The sequence below is a fragment of the Myotis davidii genome, unplaced genomic scaffold (genome assembly GCF_000327345.1).
Source record: "Myotis davidii unplaced genomic scaffold, ASM32734v1 scaffold642, whole genome shotgun sequence".
Lineage (NCBI taxonomy): Eukaryota > Metazoa > Chordata > Mammalia > Chiroptera > Vespertilionidae > Myotis > Myotis davidii.
The window spans coordinates 639,872-667,754 of NW_006293957.1; the positions used below are offsets into that span (position 1 = coordinate 639,872).

The 27,883-nt window shown below is 62.1% G+C and overlaps 1 protein-coding gene across 3 annotated transcripts; it reads right to left on the reverse strand.

Annotated features, from left to right (window-relative positions):
- Nucleotides 1-848: 848 nt before the first annotated feature.
- On the reverse strand, nt 849-27,616 carry LOC102770110 (LIM domain-binding protein 3-like). Of its 3 annotated transcripts, XM_006767909.2 has the most exons (10): nt 27,528-27,616; nt 27,323-27,438; nt 18,800-18,951; nt 18,293-18,368; nt 13,718-13,740; nt 12,537-12,740; nt 10,513-10,527; nt 7,905-8,074; nt 7,419-7,455; nt 849-1,520 (listed from the first exon to the last, which is right to left on the reverse strand). In XM_006767909.2, exons 2-10 carry the CDS (start codon nt 27,413-27,415, stop codon nt 1,424-1,426), a joined length of 867 nt encoding a protein of 288 aa, XP_006767972.1. In that variant the 5' UTR covers nt 27,416-27,438; nt 27,528-27,616; the 3' UTR covers nt 849-1,423. The 3 variants fall into 3 exon arrangements, with proteins under 3 accessions (XP_006767972.1, XP_015422150.1, XP_006767971.1); XM_015566664.1 differs by lacking the exon at nt 10,513-10,527; XM_006767908.2 differs by lacking the exons at nt 10,513-10,527; nt 12,537-12,740; nt 13,718-13,740 and adding an exon at nt 16,800-17,107.
- Nucleotides 27,617-27,883: the final 267 nt, after the last annotated feature.

Consider the following 27,883-nt stretch of genomic DNA (forward strand, 5'->3'; position numbering starts at 1 on the left):
CCTGGCCGATCCCTCAGCACACTGGCCCTGCCTGGCCCGGAGCAGAGGCTAGAAACGGGGAGAGATAGGAGGCCCAAATGGAGCCGCTGGCAGGGGTTTAGAGAGCGTCTGGGATGTGGGCGGGATAGAGCAGCCGCCCTGGCCAGCCCTTCCAGATGGGATTGCCAAGGTCCTTGGAGGCAAAGAGGAAGCCTGTGCCCAGGCGGCAGGAGCGGAGCAAGGCTCTGCCCAATCCTGGCACGGCGGCAGGGGCATCCTGATGGGGGCCTTGGCGTCCGCCTCTGTTTGCCAAGTGCAGTTGGTGTCATGTTCTCAGCCAGTGGTTTTGCTTTCAGGAACCAGGCTGATGGGCTGACAGAGAGTGGGAAGGAGGTGAGCCCGCCAGTCTGGTCCTTCCCAAGTGCTCTGGATGAGGACAGGCCCCCGGCGGGTGGGCGGGGCCAGCAGGCCAGCTGGAGGTCCTCCGCACCTTCCTGACCCAGCAAGACTCCACCGGGCACATCTTCCACCTCCTCTCCCCTGTGCCCTACCCCTTAGTGCAGGCGTGCCCTCCTGAGCCCTCCCTGTCCCCGGCACAGGGCCAAGCAGGGGCAGTGCCTTCTTGGCTACAGCTGGGGGTGGGCAGGGGCCTCTGTGCACCCACCAATATACACTGCCCCGGGGGACCCTAAGGCTGCCCACCTGGCACAGCACAGACTCCCACATGCATTCTCTGGCCTGAGCTCACAGTCCAGATAGGGCCCTTGTGGGGGAAACCGGCGGAGGGCAGAGCCCCTGGGGCGCCTGTCCCTCCCTGGCTCAAACCTGCACCTCTGGAGGATGCACACAGCACAGCAGGACTGAGGCTGGTTTGTTATTTCAAATCCTCTTTATTTCAGAATGAGCATGCATATCTGTACCGGAGAGAGGGCTGGGCAGCTAGCGCACATGGCACAGAGGGAGAGCACATGCCAGCCTCACCACAGGCCGAGGGCCTGCTGCCTCTACCCTAGGCTCCCCCTCCTCCAGGGCTCCAGCTCAGAGGGCAGCAAGGTAGGGAATGCAGCAGGGAGCCTCCTCCTCCCAGGACCCTGCTCCATGGACGACTCCTCCCAGACGGCACTGGGCAGGGCTACTCTCCCAGCCACTGAGGGTGGCAGGGAATCCACTAGGGGCGAGCTGTCTCCCTTGGTTCTGGGGTGTTAGGCCAGTAAACCCCATCACATCCTCTCTGAACTATGGCTACGGCCCTGGGTACGGCCCTGGGTGGGGAAGCAGAGACACGGGCTGTCTGGGGCGGTGAGGGTTGCATTGAGGGGGTGCGGGGTGCAGTGCCGCCCTGACTACGAAGGTGCCAGCACAGCTCTACATATTCAAGCATCGCCGTGGGGCTCACACGCCAGATCTGTGGGGGGAGTGGCAGGCGGGGGCTCCAGGCAGTCTTTTAGCTTTTAACGTTAAGGATTTGGGCTGAAAGGCCATGGTGCCAGTTGCGCAATTTGGCAAAACGTGGGCTGTTACGTTCCGTTTCAAACCTTTCCCTGTGGCAGAGAGTGAGAGAGAGAGAAAGAGAGAGAAAGAGACAGACAGACACAGACCCAGAGACAGAGAAACAGAGAGAAGAGAGAAAAGGGAAAGAAAGGGGTTAGGGGATGTGTCCGCCAGTCTCTTGTCTGGGGGCGGGGGGTGGGCAGAGGTCATGGGAGCGGGGGTTTGGCTTGGAGAGGCTTTGCCTTCCCTGGGAACTTCCTACATGGTCAGGCCTGGTTTGGGTCAAGACCAGAGTCCCAAGGACCTGGAGGGACTGAGCCTAGACCCGAGTGAGTGGGCGGCATGGGGAAGCCTGGCTGGAGGCCTGAGGACAGCGTGGCCCCGTGGTGAGGCCTGGGCAGGGCTGCTTTGGCTGTGGGACCTCGAGGCTGAACCACACAGGCAGGGGCCTCTCCTGGCCCCAGAGCCCTCACTGGGCATGAAGAAGGAGAAACACCTGTCCCTGTGATGAGGCTGGGCGAGCAGGCCTGCCACCTCGCTGTGCTGCCCGCTCTCTGCCAACCCTTGTCTGTCCCCAGAGAGAAGCCTTCCGACACCATGGCTGGCCCTGCCCTTCCGGGCCTGAGCACGCCAGCACACACGTGCACACGTACTCACAAGACTGCCGGCACACATACCGGGCCAGGACTTCCTCCACTTCCCACCAGCAGGGCTCTGGGCTCAACCCACAGCCCCTCGGCTGAGGGCACAGAAAACTAGGTCAGGAACAGCCAGAAACACAGAAGTGGAGGGGAGGAGACTCTGGGAAAGGCCATTGACATGGATGCCGGAATCCTGACCCCTGCCCGGGCTGCAAGGGCCTCTCACGCCTTCAGGCCAGAGGCGCACCTGGTGGCCCAGGGTCACAGTCAGCCACATGGAACTGCTCACCCAGACCATGGACTACTACTCAGCAACAAAAAGACACGAGCGAGCCATAGGTGTGCTCAGTGGGCACGGGGAAATGCGAGGAGGGCGTGAGGAGCCGCGGCAGATGGATCGGGCAGTTGCGGGAGGGCTTTTAGAGGGCGACGGTGTTGGTTTGAAGGCAGGTCTTAGCTGCCAAGAAGCAGAGGAACCCTCGAGTGAAAAGTGAGAGTGGGTGCTTCTTTGGGAGAGACACTGGCCGGGGGCTGGGAAAAGTCAGGAATCCAGAGGCTTTGGGGGAGGGGGTGGGAGAAGAGATGTGTATGAGGAGAGGGAGTGAATTAGGCCAACAGAGAATCCAGTCCCACAGGCTGGAGGCTTTATGATCCTACTTATACAACATTCTCGAAATGACAAAGTTATAGAAATGGAGAAAAGATCACCGCTTAACGGTTGCCGTGCCACAGGGTGGGGAGGGGGTGTGGTAGGGAGGTGGTGTCGCTATAAAAAGGCAACAGCGGGGAAGGCTTGGGGGGGAAGGGTTCTGCACCCAACCGCCAGCGGCCACACCCAGCTGTGCCATTACCACTGGGGTAAAGGGTGCTCTCTGTATTGTTTCCTACAACTACATGTCAATCTGCAATTATCTCAAAATAAATGGCTCAATAAGTGAATTGCAGCTATAAAAATCAGGAAGGTCAGGGTTAGGTCTTTAAAAACCAGAGGACGCTCATCTTACATGTCTCCGTGTAACAGTCCATGTCCCCACATTTACACTTGGCACCTGCCCCTATCGGCGTTACCCGGTGGACTCCCCACACCTTGAGTCCTGCATATTTGGTCTCTGTAAGATTCTGTTGGACAGAAGGGGCCCACTGCTAACAAATGTGAAATCACCCTAGTGCCAAGAGGAGCCTAGGCCCAGAGACATCGGGAATGGCCTGAGCCGCCTGGAGACTCAGCATCGGACGCCCTCCGCGCGCCAGCCTCTCCGAGGTCAAGGGAAGGGATAAGACAGCATGGGCAGGGCCCCCGCCGCCAGCCATACAGCCTGCCTACAGCACCAGAGCCCACCCGGAGAGCCCAGCCAGCCCCCCGGCCCAGCCAGCTCCACTCCCCAGCTAGCCGCCCGGCCCAGCCAGCTCCACTCCCCAGCTAGCCGCCCGGCCCAGCCAGCTCCACTCCCCAGCTAGCCGCCCGGCCCAGCCAGCTCCACTCCCCAGCTAGCCGCCCGGCCCAGCCAGCTCCACTCCCCAGCTAGCCGCCCGGCCCAGCCAGCTCCACTCCCCAGCTAGCCGCCCGGCCCAGCCAGCTCCACTCCCCAGCTAGCCGCCCGGCCCAGCCAGCTCCACTCCCCAGCTAGCCGCCCGGCCCAGCCAGCTCCACTCCCCAGCTAGCCGCCCGGCCCAGCCAGCTCCACTCCCCAGCTAGCCGCCCGGCCCAGCCAGCTCCACTCCCCAGCTAGCCGCCCGGCCCAGCCAGCTCCACTCCCCAGCTAGCCGCCCGGCCCAGCCAGCTCCACTCCCCAGCTAGCCGCCCGGCCCAGCCAGCTCCACTCCCCAGCTAGCCGCCCGGCCCAGCCAGCTCCACTCCCCAGCTAGCCGCCCGGCCCAGCCAGCTCCACTCCCCAGCTAGCCGCCCGGCCCAGCCAGCTCCACTCCCCAGCTAGCCGCCCGGCCCAGCCAGCTCCACTCCCCAGCTAGCCGCCCGGCCCAGCCAGCTCCACTCCCCAGCTAGCCGCCCGGCCCAGCCAGCTCCACTCCCCAGCTAGCCGCCCGGCCCAGCCAGCTCCACTCCCCAGCTAGCCGCCCGGCCCAGCCAGCTCCACTCCCCAGCTAGCCGCCCGGCCCAGCCAGCTCCACTCCCCAGCTAGCCGCCCGGCCCAGCCAGCTCCACTCCCCAGCTAGCCGCCCGGCCCAGCCAGCTCCACTCCCCAGCTAGCCGCCCGGCCCAGCCAGCTCCACTCCCCAGCTAGCCGCCCGGCCCAGCCAGCTCCACTCCCCAGCTAGCCGCCCGGCCCAGCCAGCTCCACTCCCCAGCTAGCCGCCCGGCCCAGCCAGCTCCACTCCCCAGCTAGCCGCCCGGCCCAGCCAGCTCCACTCCCCAGCTAGCCCCCCTGCCCAGCTAGCCACACTGCCCAGCCAGCTCCACTGCCCAGCTAGCTGAACTGCCCAGCCAGCCGCCCTGCCCATCTAGCCACACTGCCCAGCCGGCCACACTACCCAGCCAGCTCCACTGCCCAGCTAGCTGCACTGCCCAGCCAGCCGCCCTGACCAGCCAGGCCTGCGGCCGCTGCATCAGCTCAGGGACAGCGCAGGGAGCCAGGGAGCGCCTGAGTCTAGGGAGCCTATTCTGGTTGGAGCCGTTTGGAAATCCACAGGCAGCCAGACAGGAGTGGGAAGAGAAGGAAAAGGAGAAGGGAGGGAGGAAGGAAAGGAGAGAGGTCCCAGATGCCCATAAGGGCTGCTCAGAGGACATCGAGGCTGTCCTGGTCTCTCCAGCTGTGGCTTTCAAATGTGCTAGGCTGGCAGAGCACCAAGGACCAACATGTCCACAAAATGCAGGTAATTTCGTTGCTGATAGCTGTCCACTGCTCCTCACGGGGGCTCCCTTTGAGGGAGGGCCCTGAGCCAGGTGGCACCAGAGTGGGCCAGGTGTGCAAGGAGGAGCTGAGTGCTCCCAGGGAGGGAGGACCCTGTGGGGAGGGAGGACACCTTGGAGTCCTGGGCTGTTGGGAGGGCCAGGCGAGGAGAGGAAAAGGAACCCCGAATGGGCTTGGAGAAGGGATTGGGGGGAGGTCACGTTGCTTGTGGAGAGGTGTGCAAGGCAACCCTCCCCTTCACCTCCTGTGAGCTCATCACTACAATCAGCCTGATTCCTTCACCTGGGGGCCTTGGAGAGGAAGGCCCTCTACAGGGAGCATTAGGTGAGCACAGAGACTTGGAGATAGTTGTGCCACCAGGTGGGGACCAGGGATCTCTACACACAGGGATCTCTACGCCAGAGGAATCCCAATTCCTCACAATTCCGGCCGAGCCTGGATAAAGCCCCATCAGGGCTGCCTCGCAGGGACCTGCCTCCTACGGTCCCAGAGAGGCTGGCAACTTCTCTGAGGTTAGAGGTTCGGCTTCTGGGTGGAGGCCCGTTGGTGCTGTTCTCCCAGCACCTGCTGGGGCTGAGCAGGCTGTCTACAGAACCAGGCAGGACCAGCTTTAGCAGGTGCTCCTGAAAGCCAGGATGGGGCCAACAATGAGGCCTGGGGCCACCCTAAATACTGCCTTTTGTGTCTCCTCACTCAATAACTTCTCAGTGTCTAAAAATGTCCCAGGGAAAGACAAAAGACAGGAGTTCCTGTAATCTGCCGCCACCAGTACCCTCCTGCCTCCTGAACTGCGTCCAGTTAATGCGGTACAAGCAGAGAGTGGCCTGCGGGAGGAGCAGCGAGTGGCCAGAAGTACACCAGAGAGGGCAGGGGTCAGAGGCAGGGCTGCCTCATGGGAGGGAGAGCAGGCCCCCCTGCCAGCTTCTTGTTGGAAGGAACCTGGGGACTTTAAAGCTGTTTGTTTTGTGTTTGTGTGTATGGGGGGTGGGGGGCATGCTGTGAAGCGCTTATCAAGTCTCAGGTAAGGCTAAGCGCCCGCATCTACTAGTATGTGGGTGGCTTCAAAGGGGAGGTGTGACGAACACAGAGACAGCACACAGGAGCAGTGGGACATAGGACAGGGTGAGCTGACAGCTCATCACACTTAAAACAGCTGGATACTGGTCCTGGCCGGGTCGCTCAGTTGGTTTGAGCATCATCCCCATACGCCAAAGTTGTGGGTTCAATCCCCAGTCAGGGCACATACAAGAATCAACAGATGGATGCATTTAAGTAAGTGGAACAACATCCACCCCCCCACCCCCCGCGCCTCAACCCAATAAATAAAAAATTAAAAAATACAGCTAGATACTAACTCTTGAGCTAAATCAAACATCATCTCATTCCAGGCGCAGATGGCACGTTGCAGGCATTGACAGGCGGGACCTGCCTTGGGAGCTGCACGCTGTGTCAGCAGCCTAGAGGGACTTTTAGGCTTGGAAGCCCAGCCAAAGAGTGGGAGCATTCGGAGCAGAAGCAACCGGTTCAGAAAGCAAGTCCACACCAACTCCAGAGGCCCGAGTTCCACGCCCGCACACCCTGTGGCCACGCCAGCAGGTTAGCGAGGACAGAAAGCTCGGCCCAGAGCGGAAGGCGGCTCTGAGCCCCAGCCTCCCACAGAAGCCACGCAGGGTGCACTTCCAGGGCGGATTTTCTCAGGAAGAACATGCAGGTGACATTTGCATCCAAAGTACAGTACAGCACAGTCACACTGGGCTCGATGCCCATCATGGAAGACCCTAGTGGGTCTCAGTGGGTGCCTGGGCAGTGTGCCCCCTCATGCTATGGTCCATGAGCACCTGACAGGCCACAGGTGGCAGGTGAGTGGCTGTGGCCTCAGACCTGCCAGTGTTTCAGAACCATATCTTGACCTTGAGACACCTAGTCCTGCACAAGCTCCTCCTCCTGCCCAGGATTTGTCCTTCCTTACAGCAGCTGCTGTATTTTGAGTAATTTACAGAACTGATACCTCACGGTCTGGACAAGTGAGTCCAGGGCTCAGCGCCCATGCCCAGCACAGCCCTCCTGGTGCCTGCTTCCTGCGCCTAGCCTCCAGACTCACAGGGTGTGCAGGCACGGCAGCTGGCTCGGTGCCCCACAGGGAGAGATGCCCTCGTTCTCAACAGCCTAGCAAAGGCCAAAGCAGCCCTGCCCTGGCCCTGGACAGGCCAGGAGAGCCCAAGTCCTCACGTCTGGGCCCAGGGGACGGAGACTCAGCTGCAGGCACCCACCTCACTGACCTGGACAAAGGCCCCTGCACCTGCTGAAGCCCCTTAGGGGCCAGGTGTTTCCAAATACATGAACTTGAGAGGTGCCTTCCGTAAGTCATGTGACCTGGGGGCTACCGGGAGGGGTGGGATTAGGAGGGGCAAGGCCACAGAGCCTGAGTCCAGGCGCTTACCTTGACCTTCGCAAAGCTTCTTCATCAGGGTCTTGCACTGTGGGTAGAAAGTTGCTGGTCAGGAGGAAAATCGGGAGCACAAGAGAGAAAAGCTACCAGAGCTCTGTGGACACTGAGTCCCTACCCATGACTGGACATGACCTCTCCCAGCCTATAAACTAGGAAGGGAAAGGCTGTGCGCTGGGCAGAGGGCAGCTGGGTGTTGAGTGGTCAGAGGCGTGGGCAGCTCTGGGCAGTCATTTTGCCTTGAAACACCATGCAAGCCTGCTGCCCATTGTTTGGTCAGGGCGCTGAGCAGAAGGCTCATGTCACTTGCCTGCCCCAGAGCCCAGAAGGGCTCCAAGGGCTGCTGTTCATCTCAAGGCCAGCTCAGCTTCAGGGGGTCAGGGGCTCGACTCCCTGGCTTCTGTGGACTGTGGAGTGGGACCCAGGACCCTCGTGGCCCTGCAGCACCTCCCCTTTCTGCCCGCCCCGAGCCCCACTCACTGTACTCAGTTCCTGTCATCTGAGCCAGGATGCGGAAGGAGCGGGACTGAAGGTTGGAGGAGCGGCGGGCCCACTCATCAGCCTCATCTTCCGGCTTGTTCTGGTTCTTAATCACAGCCTGGTACACGGGAGAGGCGCTGTCCACAGCGAGGTCTTTAACAGGAAGGCTCCTGCAATGCAGAGCGACTGGTGGGCGAGGGCTGGGCTGGACCCTGCTCCCTACCTCCTCCCCTCCCCCACACTGACTCCCAGGCACCTCCCCGCGGTGGCCCCTACTTGTCTGAACCCACCATGCCCTTTCCCCACTGCCATCTGAGAGCCTGGGGCAGGGGTCAGCTGGGTGCTCAGTGCTCAGGGTGGTTACAATTAGACAGTGATTCCTCTCACAGAGGGTCAGGAGGCGCAGGTCCTCCGGCCAACACCCCCCTGCCCACCCCCACTTGCAAGCTGCAGGCACAGACCTTAGGACATCCCACCATTAAGGAGATAGGAGGCAGGAGACATCTTCTAGAAGTAATTTCCAGCGCCCTGAGCAGGCCCTGAGTTTGGGGCTAAGTGAGGACAGGCCAATCGGGACCGTCCCCACAGTGCCGTGACCGCCTTAGGAGAAGGCTGAAGGCTGTGACTTGGCTACACACAGGCAGGCACAATAGGGTGGGGATGAGAAACACAGCAACGAGGCCATGTGGGGGTATCACCTGCAGATAGCCGGCTCTGCCCTGGGGGTGCTGGGAGTGGAGCTGCAGGAGGGTTCCTAGTCTCTGCCCCAGCCTATTGAGGGGGACCTGGTGGCCTTCCCTTGCCTTAGACTCCCAGGACCTGGCGCATAGTAGGTGCTCAAAATGTAGTTGGATAAATTAATCCTATATCGGAGCCAAAAGGGCCCCCAGAGCCGCTTGGGTTCAGTGCCTCCCAGACTGCAGGGCAGGGTAGATCCAAAGCTTTCTGGGTGCCCACTCACCCTGCCCAGCCTGCATGACTCAGGGGGAGCTCACAGCACTGACGCCTGCCTCCCTGGCCAGCGGCCCAGCCAGGCCCATGCTGGTGCTGAAACAGCTCCAGCGAGACCAGAAGACCAGCTCCCGGTTACAGCGTGTAGGGGCCCCAACAGAGTCAGGGCCAGGCTTCCCGCTCCCAGCCCAGTGTCCTTTCCATCAGACTCACAGTGACAGGGCTTGGAAGGCCACTTCTGTGCACTGGGCCTCAGACACCCCAGACGCTCTATGCCTAGAAAAGGCCCAGCCCAGACACCGGCCCTGTCGGCACCCCCTGCCTGCCTCTCAAGCTGCCTCTCCCTGCACCCCCAGGGCCTCCTCAGTTCCCACATCTTCTACCCTCTGGGCAAGGAGCTCTCCAGCACTGATCTTGTCTCCCATGAGCCCCTGGGCTTGGCACCCTGTGTCTGGGCCCGGGTGGGCTACAGCTGCAGGTAAAGACAGGTGACAACAGGAGGCAGAGACGGGCGGAGCTGCCTCCTTGCCTGAAGGCTGTGCCCTGGCTAGGGAGCTACGGGTTGGGGTCCATGGGGAAGACCAGTGAATCGCTCGGGGTCCAGGCAGGGAGGAGCCCTTCGGACCAGGAACAGAGGAGGGTGGGGTCTCGCTGGGGGTGCCATTTCCAGCACAGGCAGATGTCCCAAGGGCCTCAAAGCAGAGGCTGGGCCTACTGTCTTTGGTGAGGCGGGCGATGGGAAGGCACAATCAGGGCGCCCTGTTCTACCGGGAGGAAGTGTGGACTGTGCTGTGGGTCAGGGTGCGGACGCAGGCCAGGCCTCTCCCGTGAGCCTGCCCACATGAAGTCTGTGCCAGGAAGCAGCGGATGCCTTTGCTGCGTTCTCCCCAGAACGTGCCCTGAGGTGCTCCCCGTCCTCCCTGAGCTCCCAGGGCTCCAGGCTGCTGGGAGCGTGTCGTTGGGGCTTCCGCCCTCGGCCCCTTCCTACCACCTGAGTGGAGACGGGCGAGCCTGCAGCAGAGCCGGGAGCCCGCGAGGGCACTCTGAATAATAGACGCAGAGAGCAGAACAGGCCCCACGTGCTGGGACCCTGGGTCTGAGGCTGGAGCCCCTCCCAGCACGACCTTCTTGCCACCAAAAACACTCCAGAGACCGCAAGTTAGGGTCACCCTGGGGCATTGACCCCACTCACACTGCCCTCAAGCCTGCCTCATCGTTGGCCGCGTGGGTGGTCTTGGCAAGTGCTGGCTCCTTCAGGTCCAGGTTCTGGGGTCTGGGGAGGGGCCTCTAAGAGGCCCCCTTACCACCCTCTGCCCTGAGTAATGGCCGGTGTGGATGCTGAACGGCAGGTCTACAATCTTCCAGCGCAGACAGAAAAGGCAGGGGGAGCCCCACGAAGCATGGCAAGGAGAACACAGAGACCCCAGCCCGGGGCCAGCATGAGTGCTTTTAACTCTCATCTGTGTCCATAGTGACATTATTCGGGGCAAACCCTCAAAGACAAGCCTGTACAGGCCGCAGAGCATGTCATGTGGCTGTGAGGTAGGCGTGAGGAGAACACAGACAGAGGCACTGTCCTCAGGCACAGCCCACCAAACCACACACCGCCCCACAACCAGACAGACGGACGACGGAACAGACACTGGGGTCTACTTACGCCAGTGGCGACGCCCTGCCAAGCAGAGGAAAGCCCCGCAGTGAGTGTGTGTCCATCAGGGGATGGCAGGGGCGGCGCACACACAGGGGAGCAGGGTTGGGATCAGAAATGAGTTATGGGGGTGGGATGGATAAAGGAGGAAGAGAGAGACAAAAAGAAAACTGTCAGTGAGGAAGGCATCATGGAAATCCACAGCAGAAACGGAGCACCTTAGGCACCGGGCCGAGGGCAGCTCTGACCACGCGCACCAGCCCCTCAGGGCTGCGTTAGGAGGAGGGGCGTGCATGGTGCTTCCCAGGCACACAGGGCAGGGCAGGGCAGGGTGGGGCTGGGAGAGGTAGCAGGGAGATGGGAACAGTCCTTCCAGAAGACCAGATAAGGTCAATGGTGCATCATGTTAAAAAGACCAAACAAGAGATCCTTTTCCCGAGCGCAGAAAGCCAGGTTCTTTTGCAGAATCGTTCTTCCATTGTCTGCCACTGGGCTTCCCCTTGGCGAGGGTGGCGACCCTTAGGAGCACACCAGGGACACACCTGCCACACTCGGGGCAAACAAGTGTGAGCAGGAAATCCCTGTTATCTCTTCGGCTTAGCCAGGCAGCTTTTTTCTGGGTTCACATGAGATAAAGGTTGTGTTTTTAAAATTGCATTGTCATGGTTTCTGCTTCGAGCCATGGAATGAAATCAACACTGTGTAGAGTTCTGCCTGGGCCAGGCCAGTTTGAGACCCACAGCTCAGGGCTGGTGGCCCCAGGAAGCACCGCCTCCGCAGCTGGGCTCCCTCTCTGCCCGAAGCCTGCGCTCAGAGCACGGCTGTGTTCTGCAAAGGTCAAACACTATTGGAGTTTTCTGGGATTGTTTAACCCCTTTATCCCTCTTACAACATTTGTTTTTCTTAGTTTCAGAAAAAAAGTACATCATTTTAAGACTTTTTTTTTTTGCCTTGAGCTGCTGGGGATACTGAGTCAGGGATAAGATGCTGGCCAAAGAGATAGTCAGTTCTGAAAAATCAACACTCATGTCATTCCCAAGCAGAAAACACTCTGTGTGTGTGCGCGTGTGAGACAAGAGAAAGACAGAGAGAGGCAGAGAACAGAGAATGAAAGAGGCAGAAGCACACACAGAAAAAGGAAGAGAAAGAGAAACCAAGGGAGACAGACAGAAACACAAAAAGAGGAAGAGGTCCCACCCAGCCAGTGTGGCTCAGTGGTTGAGCCTCGACCTGTGAACCAGGAGGTCACGGTTCAATTCCCAGTCAAGGGCACATGCTGGAGTTGCAGGCTCGATCCCCAGTAGGGGTGTGCAGGAGGCAGCTGATCAATGATCCTTTCTCATCATTAATGTCTTTCTCTGTCCCTCTCCCTTCCTCTCTGAAATCAATAAAAAAAATTTTTAAAAGAGGAAGAGGTCCCCATTAATGTTTGCACTATTAGCAGTTTCATCCACAAATGATTTTCAGCCGACTCTTCCCTATTTAGCCCTCAAGTGGAGAACAGGCAAATTCCAGGGACCCTGTTACCCTCAGTCCCTCGGCCCTGGGGTCAGGCTGCCTGGGGCTCCAGGCTCCACAGCCCTTCCTACACAAGAAGCCAGTCACACATCTGAATCGCTCTCATCTCTGGAAGAATGCAGCAACTTCCCTCCACAGAAAGGCTCAGTGAGGGAAGACTGGGGTATCCAGAACGAGAGTGTGACTCAGGTTAACGAGATTCCAGAGGTCTCTTCCTAACCCAGCCCCACGGGACCTGGGAAAGGCAGAGGCTGTGACCGCATGTGGAGGAGTGGCCATACTCTGCGTGTCTCCCCTTCTCCTACAGCTGGCCCAGAGATTAATTCTGAGGAGAGGACACCATGTGCTGGGCCCCTGGGCTGTGCCCGGGAAGCCAAGGCCAAGGAGGAGAGCTGGTCTTGATGCCTAAGGTCTCTGCTGGTGCCGGCAGCCTGGCACCCTCAGCCCCGCGGGGTGAGGCCCAGCCAATGGCTGCGGTGGTGAGCCGTGAGCCACTGCGGAGGGAGGGCGCTTACCCACTGAAGTCACTGCCCTGGGCCTGGGCCTGCCCGGCAATGGCGTCCATGATGGCGTCCTGGGAGTACATGCTGATGGGCGTGTTGTACTGTGCGTGGATGATGGTGGCCTTGCCGCCCAGCCCCTTCACCTCGATGGGCTTGTGGGTGGACAGGGCCGAGTCCTTCAGGGCATTGGGGTTGAAGCGCTCCTGGTAGTCCGCACTAGGGGGAGCAGGGGGTGCAGGGGAGGGGAGGTGGGAGGAGAGAAGGGCAACGGGTGGAGTTACCTGGGCCATCCAGGGAGGGCTGTGGAGGTGTCAAGAGAGACCACCCAAAGTCTGATCCCGGTCAGGTCAGAAATCCTCACACCTCCCCAAAGCCCTCTGCAGAGGCTGATCTTGCCCATCTGGGCTTCCCCATCCCTGGAGGTCCCCGCTCAGGTGAGCCACCGCCCAGGGCCAGCAGGGGGCGCCAGGCGTTGGAAGCTCTCACCACACCAGCCGGGAAGCAGAGACAAAATGGGTTGGGGAGAGGGGCTTGGGAGTGTGGCACACGCGCTGGGCCACGGGGCCAGGCAGCAGCAGCCCAAGCAGAGTCCAGGACGGCCAAAGGCGAAAAGCAGCCCCGCTGGGCAACCATGGAGATGGCGGCCTCGTTCCTCGGCCCGGACCTCATCCTGCCAGCCGCCCCCTGGTGGCCAGCGTTCTGCTCCTGCGGATGCTTCGGGCGGGTGAGCTTCTTCCTCAGAGCAGGGCTCTGCTCAGGCCCCCTCATGTCCCGCCTGCTGTGTGGCCACCAGTCTACCCAACAGGGCTCTCCCCTCAACAGGCAGGTGCTCCCCAGGCAAACACAAGGTCAGGGGCAGCCCGCTGAGGGTCCCACCAGGACAGAGATCTTCAGGCTCAGGAAGAACCCAGGTCAGGCGGCGCTCCCCCGCCGCCCCAGAGCCGCCTGCAGGCCTTGGGCAGCTGCCCGAGATGGAGGACTGCACGCAGGGCGTCAGGCCGAGCCCTAGCACCCCTCCCTGCGCTTCCCTCCACACTCGCGGCTTCACACATGCAGGCGCACTCGAGACAAATGCACCCCCTCGCACGCATGCACACACACGGACACATGCTGGCACAGGCACACGTGGTCCAGACTGACGCATGCTGGGATATGCACGCAAGAGCACACGCATGCTTTCCTTCGATACTAACTTGGCTGGAGAGTTGGCTATCACCTGGGAGGAGAGAAAGAGCAGGGAAGAGGGCTGTCAGGGAGGCTGGGCCAGGAGGCTCGGCCAGGGCCAGGGCCAGGGCCCACGGGGCAGAGCCACAGAGAGCGCCGAGAGGGGCGCAGAGCTGAGTCCCACAGCGGCTTTCCTCAGTGGGTCCCTAGTACCCAAAGCTTTGTCAAGAAGGGTTCTGGTCCATCTTTAAGGGCACATGTACATGCAGTCCCCACACAGCCTGGCGGAGACCCTTAGCTGCCGCTGCCAAGGCCCAGGCACCTCCTGGCCAGACAGCAGCTCTGGACGTGCCCTTGTTCAGTGGGGGCTCTGGGAGCTCTGCTCCCTGGGCAGGAGTTGCATGGCGCTAGGGTGTATGTGAGGTGGGGTGACCCACAGCCCCAGGGACCTGCCCTCCCTCTCAGGGGAGGGGCAGGCAGCCGTGGCCACTCCTCCTGGGCACAGGGGTGGGGGTCTGTGCAGGCTCCAGTGATGGCTCCTAAAGGCCCTGGATGGGCAACAGGCAGGACGAGGAGCAAGGAGGCTCAGACGTCTGGCTCCAAGGCTGATGGCAGGAAAGCCTCAGGCAGGCAGCCCGTCTCGGGTACCACAGAGGCCCTCGGCCCTCTCCTCTGAGTGAGCCTCCGGAGCACCCTCTCCTTGGGGAGCATTGCCTGCATTAATCCCTTTGAACACAAATTCCTTGCCCCAGCAGGTCCTGCCGCTATCTGAGGCCTGGAGGGGTGAGGGCGTAAGAGTGCATGTAGCCTCCTTGCCCCAAACTCTGCCAGCGTCTCAGATCTGACCACAGTGGGCTCTGACAAGGGAGCCTGGGCCCCAGCTGGCCTGGCTTTGCTCATCCTTTGGCCCAGACCCTGGGGATCCAGGCAGAGCCAGGGCCCCTGAGCAGCCTCGCCATGGCCCTGCTCAGCCTCAAGCCCGTGTGTCAGAGCTGATAAAATGTCCTCTGTCCTCCCAGTCTCAAAATAGCTGCCAGTGGCGCTATATTAGGAGAGGCCAGCACAGAGCTCCCATCCCCTCTCCATCTTTGGCCAGTGCTGACAGCTGCAGGGTCAGCTCTTGCCCTGACCAGTGTGCCCCCTGCAAAGGGCAGCCTTGACCTCTGGGGCTGCCTCTGCCTTGCCTGGGCAGCCAGCTCCTTCTTGGGCATTCATTCCTGCCCCCTGCTTAGCTCCTGTCTGCGGACCTGGGGGCCGGGAGGCCTGCAGCAGACATAACTCAGAGGCCCCAGAGCTGAAAGACCTGCCCAGGGCCCTCACAGCAGGGTGGCCTGGCGGACACTGCCTCCAGTCCAGCCCCAGAGAGAACAAGAAGGGGTGCAGGGATGCTCAGGCCCACTGTCCCTGTACCCCATTCGTCTTCTCACGCCTCCCAGGATAGACGCTGCCAGGAAAACACACTGCAAACTGCTCAGAGAGAGAGGAGAGAGAGAGTTGGGGAAGGAACTTCCTTTTAAAGCCAGACTGGACAGAGTCCAAATCTTGGCCCTGCCTCTTCCCAGCACTGACTGGGCAAGTCACTGCCTCCGCCTCCTCCTTCATGAAAGGGAGGTGGCAGCACCTGCCGCACAGACGGCTGTGCAGACTGAACGGAACACCGAGAGGAGAGCCTTGGGTGGGCTCCGTGTCCAGTGGGCGGACTCGGAGCATCTGGACACTTAGGAAGGCAGCGCCTCAGCCCAGCAGAGGCTGCCCAGGCTGGCAGCTCGCAGGCTCCGCCCTGCTGTGGCCCTGCCGGGCAGCAGCGCTGGCCTTCCTCTGGAGGAAGCGCTCCCTCCCCAGCCGCTTCCCTTGGAGGACACACTGGTCTCTGGTGCTCTGAGTGGTGCCAAGTTATACTGTAGTACTTGTCAGGCTCCCAGAAGTCCCTGTGCCCAGAGGAGGGCACCTTGGGAGTCATGGGAAAAGGAGGTGGGGCTGGCCTTGACTTCCCGGGACAGGTAGGTGGGTCTCTGTGGCTGTGAAGGGGAGGAGTCAAGTCGACCAAGGTGCCAGTCCTATCTGCCACTCATTAGCTGTGTGACCTGGGGCGAATGACTCACTCTCTCTGGGTGTACCAGCTGTGCACCCCAGGGAGTGGCGGGTAATAGTACTGAGGCACTGAGCAGCCAGAACAGAGCTCAGCGCTGTGCGGGCTGTCGCCCTCAGTCCTCCCAGCTGCCCTCCTAACCACTGACCACACGCCTCCACTCAGCCTGCTCTGCTCCGAGCACACAATTATTAGGGAGAACTAGGCCGACTGCACGGCCACGGAGAATTAGATTGAGGTAACAAGCAGGAAGCACTCAGGGACTGCACAGGCTCTGCTGGAGGCTCCTTCCACCCCACCCCCCACCCCAGGCCCCCCGCGCCCCCCGCTGGCTCTGGGTTTTTAATTCCTATGCTCACAGGGTCCTACCAGCCAGACCTCAGCAGGCAGGGTGGGCTGCTATTATGCACAGCCCCCTTCTCCTTGGGGTCCTGCTTCCTTGCAGCCCCACCCCAGCAGGGTCAGTACTGCAAGCCCACCCCCTTCACACCGCTGCCAAGTCTCTCTGAACCCAGCTGAGATACTTGCCCCTCCAGGCAGCCTTCCCAGACCAGTTAGCCTTAGAGAGCTGCCTTCCCACCTCTCTAATTCCTCCTTGCCCCTGCCTCCAGGCTTCCGGAAGGGTGGAGATGAGCCTGTCCCCTGCCCTGGAGCTCCTGGGGGCAGAAGGCTTTGTCCTCTCCTGTGTGTGTGTGTGTGTGACAGTTTTGGGTGTCAGAGTCTCTTGCATTCAAGCCCAGCTCGGCCATTTAGTTGCTGGACAGCTGGACTTTGACTTAACCCTTCCCAAGTCTGTTTTTCCCTCTGCAAATCCAATCCATCCCCCAGGTCGTTGTGCAAAGCAATGAGCGTGGCCCACGCTGACGCCAGCAGCAGCTGCTCCCACTCAGCCTGCAGGCCCTCCTGGGGTTGGGGCTGGCGATGGAGTCCAGCTCCTCACTCTGATCACCTGACCAGGCTGTCTGAGCACTGAGGACCCAGGTGGCCCCGGACCACCTTGGAGAGCTGTGCCCATTACCTACCCTCCTGGGAGTCCAGCACCTGAGGCCTTTCCTCGGAGGCTCATCTGATACAGCTGAGCCATCTCCCTCAGCGTCTCCGCTGAGTACAGGCCAATGGGGTTGTTATACTGCCTGGGCTGGCTCGCGCCCTGGGGCGCTTTCGGGCTGAGCGAGTGCAGGGCTCCCTCCGAGCTGGTCTTGGCCCCCGGGCTGCCCTGAGGAGGACCCGGGTCAGAGGCCTCCATGTGGGAGGAGGAGGCACCTAAGGCCTGCCTGACCTCCGGGCCCGGGCCGGCCCGCACCTCGGGGTTGGCGTCCAGAGCAGGGTCCTGGCACAGGGTGGCCGCCATGCAGGGGAGAGAGAAGAGAGCAGTGAGAGGCCACACGCATCCAGCGCTTCTGTGTGGACCTGAAACAGAGGGTTAGTGCCGGCCGCGCAGCTGCTGCTCTGGGCTCAGGGGGCAGACAGCGCACCTGGAAGAGGGCGTTTGTCAGGAAGAGCAGGAGGCACAGAGCTCTGGCCCAGGGCTGGCGCCCCCTGGACAGAAAGCCAAGCCGAGCCAAGCCACCTGCCTGCGGGTAGAGGAGGCTGGAGCAAGGACTGTGGGTGGGTGGGGGCACCAACTCCACTCCATGTCTGCTTCTCCTTCTCCTGAGTAGGGACCCCTGGTGGGCAGAGCCCAGCCTCCTGTTCTGACCCCACACTGATGCCCCCACATGGCCAGTGAAGGCCCAGCTGGCAGTGGGCAGGCAGAGCGGAGGTGCAGGAGGGGAAACCGAGGAAACGGGCTGTATTTGGCCCCTGGGCTCACCTCTGCAACTTCCCCTGAGCAGCCTCTGCCTATGTCCCAATCTGCCACCCTCCAAGCCCGTCAGCCTTCCTCTCCCCTCATCCAGTCCCGTGCCCACTCTGCCTCAGTGAAGAAACAGGGGTCAGTATAAGGTCATGCCAGGAGGGGAGGTGGGGTGGACCTCCCCGGCCTGGGGCCCACAGGGCTGAGCTGCTTAGAGGAAGCTGGGAAGGAGCCTGGGGCACAGGGCGAGGTCTGTGGCCAGGGCTCCACCTTCTCTCCTGCCTCCTGGTCACCACCAGCATTTGGGGCTGGGCTCTATGGCTATGCAGTTGGGAGGAATGGAAATCGGAGGAAGAAAGCCTAGATTGGAGGAGAAAACCCAGGCCCCTCCACACCCAGGGCCTCCTCCAGGATGCCCGCTCAAGCTGGGCTTCCAGCTCTCCTGCCACAGTCCCCTGTCCCCGGCCTCAGGAAGGGGAGGGTCAGAGCCCTGGACACTGTGCCCCTGGCTGTGAGGACGCGGCCTAAGCTGCTGGCACGTGGGCCTAGCCATGAGGCCCTGGCAGGTGGCACCCAGGCAGGCTCTCCTCTCCCAGGGCCGGCCGCCTTCCCAGGGTCAGTGACGGCGGGCAGTGGTGGGGCAGGACTGACCCCTTGCCATAGGACTGCACCCCAGAAGCCGCGTCTGGGAGTGGAGTCGGCCACCAAGTCAGCACCTACCTTCTGGTGGGGGATCACTGGCAGAGGAGACTGGATCGGGGGCGCTGCCGTGGAGATGGGAATGGGTCGCTTCGACCTGGAGAAACCAGAAATGAGGCCACGTGAAGACAGTCACGCCTGGGCTAGGAGCTCCGCGGAGAGCCATGGAGGCCAGGCAGAGAGCCCGAGACCCACTGCCCACCGCGCAGGCGGGTGGCTCCAGGAAATTGCTCATTTAACCAAGGTGGAAAAGCATGGCCTGGGCACTGGGCAGCCACGGGCCTCTGCTGGGGCCTTGGGGGGCTGCCTGGAGGAGAGAAAGCAGGGGAGGCCTGGCTTCCAGGCCTGATGGCCCACGCCTGGCAGCACCAGACCCACCCTCCCAGCCTCGTCTGTCTAGTGAAGCACAGACGTGGAGGTGCTTGATGATGACTTGGGCCTGGTCCTCCTCTGGCCAGCTGCCCTGCGAGACCTTGGGCACAGGACTGGGCCCACCCCCAGCCTCTCCGTCTGGAGGGCTCCACCTACTTCTGCAGGGTGAGGCTCAGGTTGTAGCTGGCGGACTTGATCTTGTTCTGGGCCTCCAGATGGGTCATGGTGTCTGTGTTCACGCCGTCGATGGCTACCACGAGGTCCCCCTGGCTGAGCTGGGACTGTGCTGCCTTGCTGCCTGGTGTGATCTGAGAGGGCGCAGATGGGGGATGAGCATCAGAAGGGTGGGCCTGAGGTTGGGTCAGGCTTCGGGGAAGCGTCACCTGGAGTCATGGGTAGAGGCCTGCCATTTTGTCTTATACTGTGGCTGGCACCGCGGATCCCCAGCCGATCCCTCCTGCTGGCACACAGCCACCACATCTCCTAGTGCCTATGTCTGCGTGTGGCTGGTGGATGTGGAGGGAGGTGGTGCACGCCGCCCCCCAGCCTGTCCCCAGCAGTCAACCTCGTACCCTGCACCCTGCACTCTCTCTTCTCGCCGGCTGACTGCATGCAAAGGACCCAGAGGACAGCTGAGCTACTAGCAGAAGAGACCTGAGCCCTGGGGCTGCACTTAGAGAATGACCACAGCGCGCTGCACTGGATGCTGCTGGAGTGAGAAATGAACTTTCCCTGTGCCGAGCCATTGGGCTACACGGGCTCTTGCCACACCAGTTTGCTTACTGCACCACCTGCACCTGAGAACCCACGAAGCACCTCCCAGGCTCCAGGAGGGAGGCGATAGGCCGGAGCAGGCTCAGCACCACCACAGAGATGCTGCCAGGTCACAGGTAGGATGAAGCCCCTCACAGAGCATCCTCGTGTGAGTGCCTAGAGCTGCCAGGCAAGGGAGCCCAGCAGGCTGGGTGCTGTCAACCCTGCCGGGTGAGCAGGCTGGCACACGGGGCAGGGCTTGGTGCTCTGAGGCCATCATCCTGCCAGAAGGGGAGGTGTGCTGGTGGGGGCCAGGGTTAGGGGGCCAGTTCCCTAACCCTGCACCCTAATGACAACATAGAATGTTATAGTCTGCCCCCCTGCCCCCGCATCACAGAATGCCAGGCCTGCACCACCTGGAGCACCCCACACAATGCCAGGAAGGCCACACCCAGGAACATTACGTGGGACTCTGGCTCCGGCCCACTGACATCATGGGCAGTGCCCCGCTCTACACACCTGGCCCCGCCACAGCGCCTGGGGCTGTGGAGACCCGCCAGCAGGGCCAGCACGGGAGACTCTGGAGGCCTCGTGACGACCTGAAATAGTTTGGTGGCCGCTGCGGGGACATTCCGGGGAATGTGATGAAGCCCCACCTCTAAAGACGCCTGAGACGCCTGAGGACACGCCAGGTGGCCCTATGCATCACTGGAGTGACCGCAACGTGTGGAAGGCCAGGCAGGCCCCACCCCGAGTGGCGCTGGGAAGAGAAGCCTGGCTTTGCCTCCCCAACTGCCCACCAGCCAGCCTTCCTGGTTCTCTGGGCACATGGCCCCACCGTCCTGGCTGGGCCCAGGGACGAGGCTGGCTCCCGATGCTGGCAGACATTCTTTTCCGGCCAGGGTCTCGGGACCATCTTAGAAGGAGCCAGAGAGGATGCGGGGACAGTCACCTGTCCTTGGGTGTCAAGCCTCACAGGGCTTTGGCCCAGCAGGACTCTCCCCTAAGCCAGAGCCCTGCGGCCACTGCCCGCCAGCCTGTGCCCAGGTGCGCTCGGCAGGGCGGCCCGAACCGAGCGGATGACCCCGTGACCACAGCAAGAGTGCTACCTGCTTGCACAGCCACCTCTGCCCAGAGCAGCCTCCCGCCCTGGGTCTGCTGAGACCATGAGGACAGGAAAGAAACGAACCCAGGACGCGGCTGGCAGTGCGCCTGCAGTCCAGCCTGCTCCCCAGGACTTCCGAGCTACCGCTCGGCCCGCCTCTCACACTGCACACCACCCTCCTGCCGGCCCAGGCCCAGAAGCCTCCACCAACACAGGCGCTAAACGGGCCCCAAAGCAACAGCAAAGGAACACAAAACGCCGCAGGCTGAGAAGGGACTCCTGAGGCAGGAGCCGCTCCCTCCTCCTGGCTTCTTCCGGGCTGTGCTCTCCCAGCATCTCATACAGACACTGTCTCCAAAAGCGGAACAGACTTACTCTGAACACCCAAACACCCCCCACCAAGGCTCTAATCCACGGTGACCTTTCACTCAACTTGCTGCTCCACGTGCCGGTCCCTCCTCCACCCACCGGGCCAGCTTCGCCAGAAGCACTTCAGAGAAAGCACAGCCCCGGGGCTCCCACTGGGATGAAGTGAGCAGGCCACTGCCCTCCCGCGGACTGCCCGCAGGGGCCCCCAGCCCACTCCCCCACACCAGGGCTCCCCAGATGCTTCTAAGGAACCACAGAGAAGGCCCACCACCCTGCGGCAGGGAGCTCCCAGGTGAGGGGGTGCTGTCCACACAGACCCCGGACAGCAGGGCAGGCCTGCTGCCTACAGAAGTGATAACTGCCAGACAGGCCCAGAGCCATGTCCAGAACATGGTGGCTGACAGGGTGAGCAAGGACACCAGAATGACATCCAAGAGAGGCTGGGCCAGATCAGCTCAGGAAGGGGGTGGAGGTGGGGATGGGGAATCTGGAATGTCCTGCGCTTGGAGCCCCTCTGGGCACAGGCTGGCTCACACCAAACTTCCCCTTGCCAGGCCCTGCCTTGCTCCCGGCAGCCTCAGGTACCCATGGGTGGTCCTTGTCCCCAGGGTAGAGCTCGGCCTCCCTGAGACCAGGCTCCTCTGCCCCTGGCGCCTCCCTCCCTGCACCTGTGTCTGCCCATCCTGGCTCAGCTGCCTGGCCTTTGGCCACTGAGCAGATCCAGGACCCTGGCTGCCACCCTCCTGCAGGGAGTGCTCTTCAGTTCTGCCAGCTTTCCACAGAGAGGCGGGGTGCATGCTGGGATCTCCAGCTGGGCCCAAGGGTCATCACATCCCTCCCCACCGCAGGAGAGGTGGGCCCACAGAAGGGTGGGGCACCCTGCGCTCTTGCCCGGAGCCCAGTGCTGTGAAGGGTGCGGTCCAGGCATAAGACACACATGGGCCTCTTGTTGGACTCTATCCCTCTCTGCTTTCCTCACCCCAGGAAGGACCCAAAGCAGCCAAATCCTTGGGGGTTTTCTTTTCTTTCGTTTTTCTCCTCTTAAGCATTTGAAGGGCTCTTTGTAATCGTTGCTTCATCCCACTGCACTTTCCGCCTCTCCCGTCACCAGCTGGGAGCCAGTCCTGGCGGAGCTCCAGGCCCGCGTCTCAGCTCACAGGTTCCCGCAGATGGGCTCAAAGTGCTTGGGGCCAACACTGCCACCAGGAGTCCTTCCACCTGCTGAGCCGGGCCTTCAGGGGCCCCAGGGGGCACAGGGCTAACGATGCCAGCGAGCAGCTGTGGCCCCACCACCTGCAGGGGCCCGTGGGGAGGAAGTGAAGGGACGAGCATGGACTTTGGTCTGAGCCAGACCTGAGGTTGCAGTGCCAGCCCCGTGCCCTGTGCGTGTGGAGAGGACACCCTGGTCCCAGGACTGCGAGCATTGCCCTGTTACCCGGGAATTGTGTACCGCGGGCACAGAGCTGAGGGAGCTTCAAGGAAGCTCCCAACTGAGGAGCCAAGTGCTGCCCCAGCTCCTCCCCTTGGAGGAGCCTGCGGGGCGGGGCGGGGCGGGGAGGCTGTATCCCTGGCTCCAGAACGAGAGCCAGAGCCGGCAGAGTGGGGTGCACAGGGCTTCCCTGGCTGAGCAGCCTCAGCCACCTGCTGCCCCTGGAGGGCCTCGCACCCGCCCGGGAGAGATGCTCTGTCCAGGCTGCCGGGGAAGCAAGGCGCCGGTGGGGCTCAGAGGCACCCGTGCCACTGGCTCCTGTCTCCTCAGTTTCCAGGCCGCTGGCAGCGGAGGGCAGCTGGAGGGCAGCTGCGCTCCCCGAGGAAGTCCCCAGCCATCTCTCCCGTGCTCAAAAGCAGACAGGCCCTGCCTGCCTCCCGCTCCAGATTTCTCCAGTCAGGGTGATGGGAGGGGTGCGGGGGTCGGGGGGAGCAAGGGCAGCCGGTGGATGCTGGGATGGTGTCGCTTCCAGCATCTCCTCCCCACCCTTCCTGGAGGCCCATCCCGGGGGATTTCCCGTGGAGCCCTAAGTGCATCTAACATTGTGCGATTAGATTACTGCCTGCCACGCTCTTAGAGTCCCATCTGGACTCCCCTGGGGCCTTGCTCCATCCCCCACCCTCCTACTGGAAACTTCTGTCTCCCCATGGCCCCACTTCCAACCCCAGCCTGGCCAATAAGCACGGCAGGGTCTTATCTAAGCTTAAAAAGCGTCTCCTTGCACAGAGGGTTCTAGGGCAGGGAAAACACTGTGCACTGGATGGTAAACGCATGTCATCGAACATTTGTCCAAAACCACAGGATGTATAACAACAGGAGTGAGCCCTAATGAACCAGTGATGATGATGTATCCATGGAGGCTCATCAGCTGTAACCACTGCACCACTCTGGTGGGAGAGGCTGACAATGGGAGGCTGTGCATACGCAGGGGCAGGGGGAGGGGGTGATGGAAAATCTCTGTACGTTCCCCTCAATTTTACTGTGAACCTGAAACTGCTCTAAGAAAACAGTCTAAAGATAAAGTCTCTCCCCGCTGTCTGACCTGCTCCAGCGCCTCCTGGCACGTTCCCCTCCCTCCTCACCTCAGGCTTCCTCAAGAAGGGACAGCAGGCCCTGCCTCCGCCACCTCCCAGCGGCTCACACCAGCCATCTCGCTCTGGCCCCTACACTCCACACAGGACAACGACTTCCCTGTGCCCAAAGCCAGGGGTCCCTGGTTCTCTCCAGCTGACCACACCATCCCCTTCCCTGGCCCTCCGAGGGTCTCTCGAGAGCTCTCCTCCTCCAGTCCAGGCCCACAGCTCCGTCTGTGTCCGGGAGGTCGCCTGCAGAACGCTCCCGGGGGCACATCCCGCCCGGCGGCCTGCAGAGTACTGGGACACGGCAAAGTCCCTCCAACCCTCTTAAGACGCTTCCTGGGGAGAGGGGAGGCGTGGTCCTAGGGGCCTTTGCAACGACGGGACTCTGCCCTGGACGGGAGGGGCCTGTGTAGAGAGGGACAGAGCTCTCCCAGCCTGGAGGGCCGCCCAGCAGGGCCCAGGGGCCTCCTCACGCTTGCTGCCGCCGCCCTGGAGCCTGAGGCGGTCCATGAAGTCGGCCCAAGGCCTTGGAGGTTCTGGTCCCTAGGACCCCAGCCAGCCTCGTGCCCACTGCCTTCGGGCGTCACAGGGCAGGGAGGTCTGCCAGGGAAGGCCTGCCGGGGGGCGGCTAAGACGCATTCCCGTGGAGGGCCTGTGGGCTCTCCAGTGTGCTCCTGGGTGGGGGCGCCTGGGAGGCTTGCCTGACCTAAAGGCTATAAACAGCTCGGCCTGTCAGCACTTGGAGGCGCTGCCCAAGCAGCAGCCCCAGCAGCTCTGGATTCCAGGAATTACCGGCACAGCTGCCCCGGAATAGTCCTGGCCTTCCCCTCCCTGGGGACCCTCTGTGCTCTGGTCCCCACTGGAGCTGGCAGAGTCTGACAAATACTGGAGCTGAAGACTGCCAGCTGGTCCACAGGGCCGGTCCCTGCCTGCCCGCCCAGGCTGAGGCCCCCTCCCGCCATTCTCACAACTAGTGCCCGGGGACAGCAGGTGCCAAGGACTCCACAGGTGCCCGTTGGTTCCATAGCATCTCACAAAGGCACTGTCTTCCTTTTACAGGGTGAACCCACCTCTCCAAGGTGACAAGCTGGGAGGAGCAGAGCTGGACAACAGCACACGCCTCTCCCATTAAGGGGAGGACCCAGTGTGCACCCAGGGGCAAGGCCCAGAGCAGGCCCAGACTCTGGGCCAGTGGCCGGCAGGGCTGGCACAGACTGGCACAGGTGGGCGGGCCTTTGTTGCTGCTCCCACCCCTCCCCAACTTCCTGGAGAACTGGCTGGGGTGGGGAAGGCGGGGAGAGGGCAGCTCCAGTTGCAGGCCCAGCACCTGTCCCGGATAAATACGGCCCTTCCCTCCACCCTCTGAGTCTCCTTTCTGAACCCCCTTCTCTATGGTCCTCAGGCTGAGACCCACAGAAAGGAGGCCGGACGGGCTGCTGCTGTCCCAGGGGAGATGCTGAGGGGCCTGTGGGCAGGATGGGGTGGGTTGAGCTCCCACCAGCCTGCAGGTGGCAGGCGGCGGCCTTTTCACAGGAGGAGCTACAGCTGACAGGTGCCTGGCCCCACTCAGTGCTCCTCTACCAGACCCAGCCGGAGGGGGGAAGGGTCAGGCGTGGGGGCAGGGATCGCCACAGGAGCTCCTGTGCAAATTCAAGCCTGTTTGCTTGGCTCTGACCCTGCCTGGCTGACCACCCGCTCTGGATTCAGTGCAGGTGGTCGTGAGGGAGGCTTCTGCTGAGAAGGGGCAGGCCCTGCCCCCGGGAACCCTCCTCTGCAATATGCCCCCAGTCCCCGAGCACCCACTGGTCCCTGTGGGAAGTGAACTGCAGCTGGAGTGGCCCTGCACCCCCATGGGGGAGAAGTTCCTGGTGCAGAAGGGCCTGGAGAAGCCCAGCAGGCAGAACCACAGCGCTGGGGGAGGGCAGGGCTGGGGGCTCGGGCAGGCCTGCAACACGGAGCCTGCGGCACCCCAGTCTGGGGATCAGCAGCCACCAGAGCAGCTTACCAAGAGACTCCAAGCCCCGGGGAGGCCCGGCGCCCTGTCCAGCTTGCTCCATGGCCTTGGTAACTTGGGGGGTGCCCCTGTAGGAAGCAGGGAGGCCATGTGCCCTGCCCTGATGCCTTGTCTGGGCTGCAGGTTCTATTCTTAAAAGTCCCCCTAGTCATGGCTCCAGCACATCCCAATACACCTGGTGCCTGCAGTGAGGACATGCTTCCTCCTGCCTAGCTTCAGGCCTCTGTGCTGCATCCAGCCTCGCTGGCCAGGCCAGGCGGCACCTAGTCCCCGGCGAGGTCATGGCCATCCTGGCGTCACTGAGCCAGGAGGCTGATCTCCACCCCAGGGATGGGGCAGGGAGCCCCAGAAGGAGGCCTTGAGGATGGTGGGGCTGGGGCTGGGGCAGGGTTGGGCTCAGTCCCAGGTGGGGTGGCCAGGGGACCTATGAGAGTGAGAGTGGACAGGGAGGAGACTGCAGCCATGGGATGGGAACATGCAGGGTGTCCTGGGCTCAGAGGCCCATGTCACCACACCCCGAGGGAGGGAGTGCAAGCCCTGGCTGTCTTCTGAGTATGGCCCCCGGCTCCCGGCCCGTAGTCTGGAGGGTGTGGGCTCAAGTTGGAATGAGCCAGGTCTCCAGGACGAGGGAGGCTAAGGTCGTTTCCCGGGCCAGCACCCCACCCCTGAGAAATGCAGCCTGAGGGGCTTTCCTTGGGGTCCCTCCAAGGGCCTACATCAAGTTCCACAACCAGGACTCCTCCAGTGGGGGTGTTGGCTTCCCACCACCCTGCCAAGCAGCTGTCAGGTCTTCCCCAGCTGCCCACCTCGGTGCTTCCCTGTCCTGAGAAAACGCTATCTTCCAGGTGGGCAACAACCAGACACTCCTACCCACCCACCACCCTCCCGTGACAGCCCGGGGCCTCTGCCGGCCCCCTCGTGCCCACATCAGGACTGCTGGGGGCTGCTCTATGCCTCACATACCTCACAGTCCACCCCGGGACCCAGGGCCTTCAGCCCCAGCTCTGCAAGACTCGCAGAGTCCCTTTCCTTGACAAATGTTGCCTGAGCATCTATGCTCTAGGCTCTGGGGTGGGTCCTGGGGACTCGGCAGTGGTTAAGACAAGGTTCTCTCAGCAGATCTAGCTGCTCCTCTCGCTGGGTGTCAGCGCCCCAGCAGTCAGCCGTCTGTGAGCTGCCCTCGGGCAGTGCCGTTCCTGATTGCAGGCAGACCCGGCAGGACAGGGTCATGTTCCCTGGCGGGCGGGCCGGCATGGGAGTAAGATGTGAGACAGGAAGGTAAGCAGCCCTGGTGAATGGGCAGGGGCTTAGGCAGGTGAGGGAGGAAGGCCCACCTCAGGAGGCCAGCCAGTGCCAGGTCCTTGGAGGGGACGCTATCTTGGGTCTGAGACGGAATGGGTGCTGGAGCCCAGGAACCAGCCGAATCCAGCCCTGAGCCCCGACAGCGAGGTGGGCAGTCGGCCCATCTACCTATCCGCCCCCGTTACCTGCCCACTCCACCCTGTGGGTGCTCTCTCCCCAAAGCCCACTTCCAGGGAGACACTCCCGGCCTGGGGGCACCCTGAGCCCACCCTGCCGAGGAAGGACTATCCTCCCTTCCCTATCTGCCAGCCCTTCTTGGCTTAAAGCACCCTCAGCTTGCCCATTACATTCCACATTTCGCAGGCTGGCCAGTTTGGCAGGCAAACAGCTGCGGCAGAGACCAGGGGGCTATGGCCGGCAACATTCAGTTGGCGTCAATCCCAGCCCCCAACTGCGGGTGGGGTGTGCTCTGATTTTCAAGAGCCTTGAGGAAGACGGACAGATGGACAGACACACTGTTCTCTGAACATGCCAACCCTGCAGCACCAGGCCGCGGCAGCGCACTCACCCGGGAGATGGTGAGCGGCATGTTGAAGTCCTTGCCCCCTTGCAGACGGAAGCCCCAGGGCCCAGGCCCCGCCAGGGTCACGCTGTAAGACATGCTGGTGCGGACAGCGACAGCCTCTGTGGACGGAGGAGTGGGGTGAGAGGCCCTCGCACACCCTCCCCAGCCCAGGCCTCTGCCCGGATCCCCACCCCCGGCCCGGCCGTGCCTGCTCTGTCCCTGGCTGTCGGCTGGGCTGTGTGGCGCTTCTGAGAGGCTCCTAAGAATAGCTGGGAACAAATGCCATCGACACTGATATCTGCCCTCTGCTGCGCCCATAAATGGGCTGTAACCCTACACTGTGCCCGCCCGTCCAGGCCTCCCAAGCAGTCCACCATGACTCATACGGCTAATATAGCCCCTGGGGAGGGGTGTCCAGCACCCAGCACCCCGAGGCCAGGACGGGGACTGGCCAGGTCAGTGACAATGCTCTCGCCTCCCTCTCTCCCCTCCTTGCTCCCTCTACCTGGAGAGCAGGACGCACGCTCTCTCCCCAGCTGCATCACTTCTGGCCCGGAAGACATA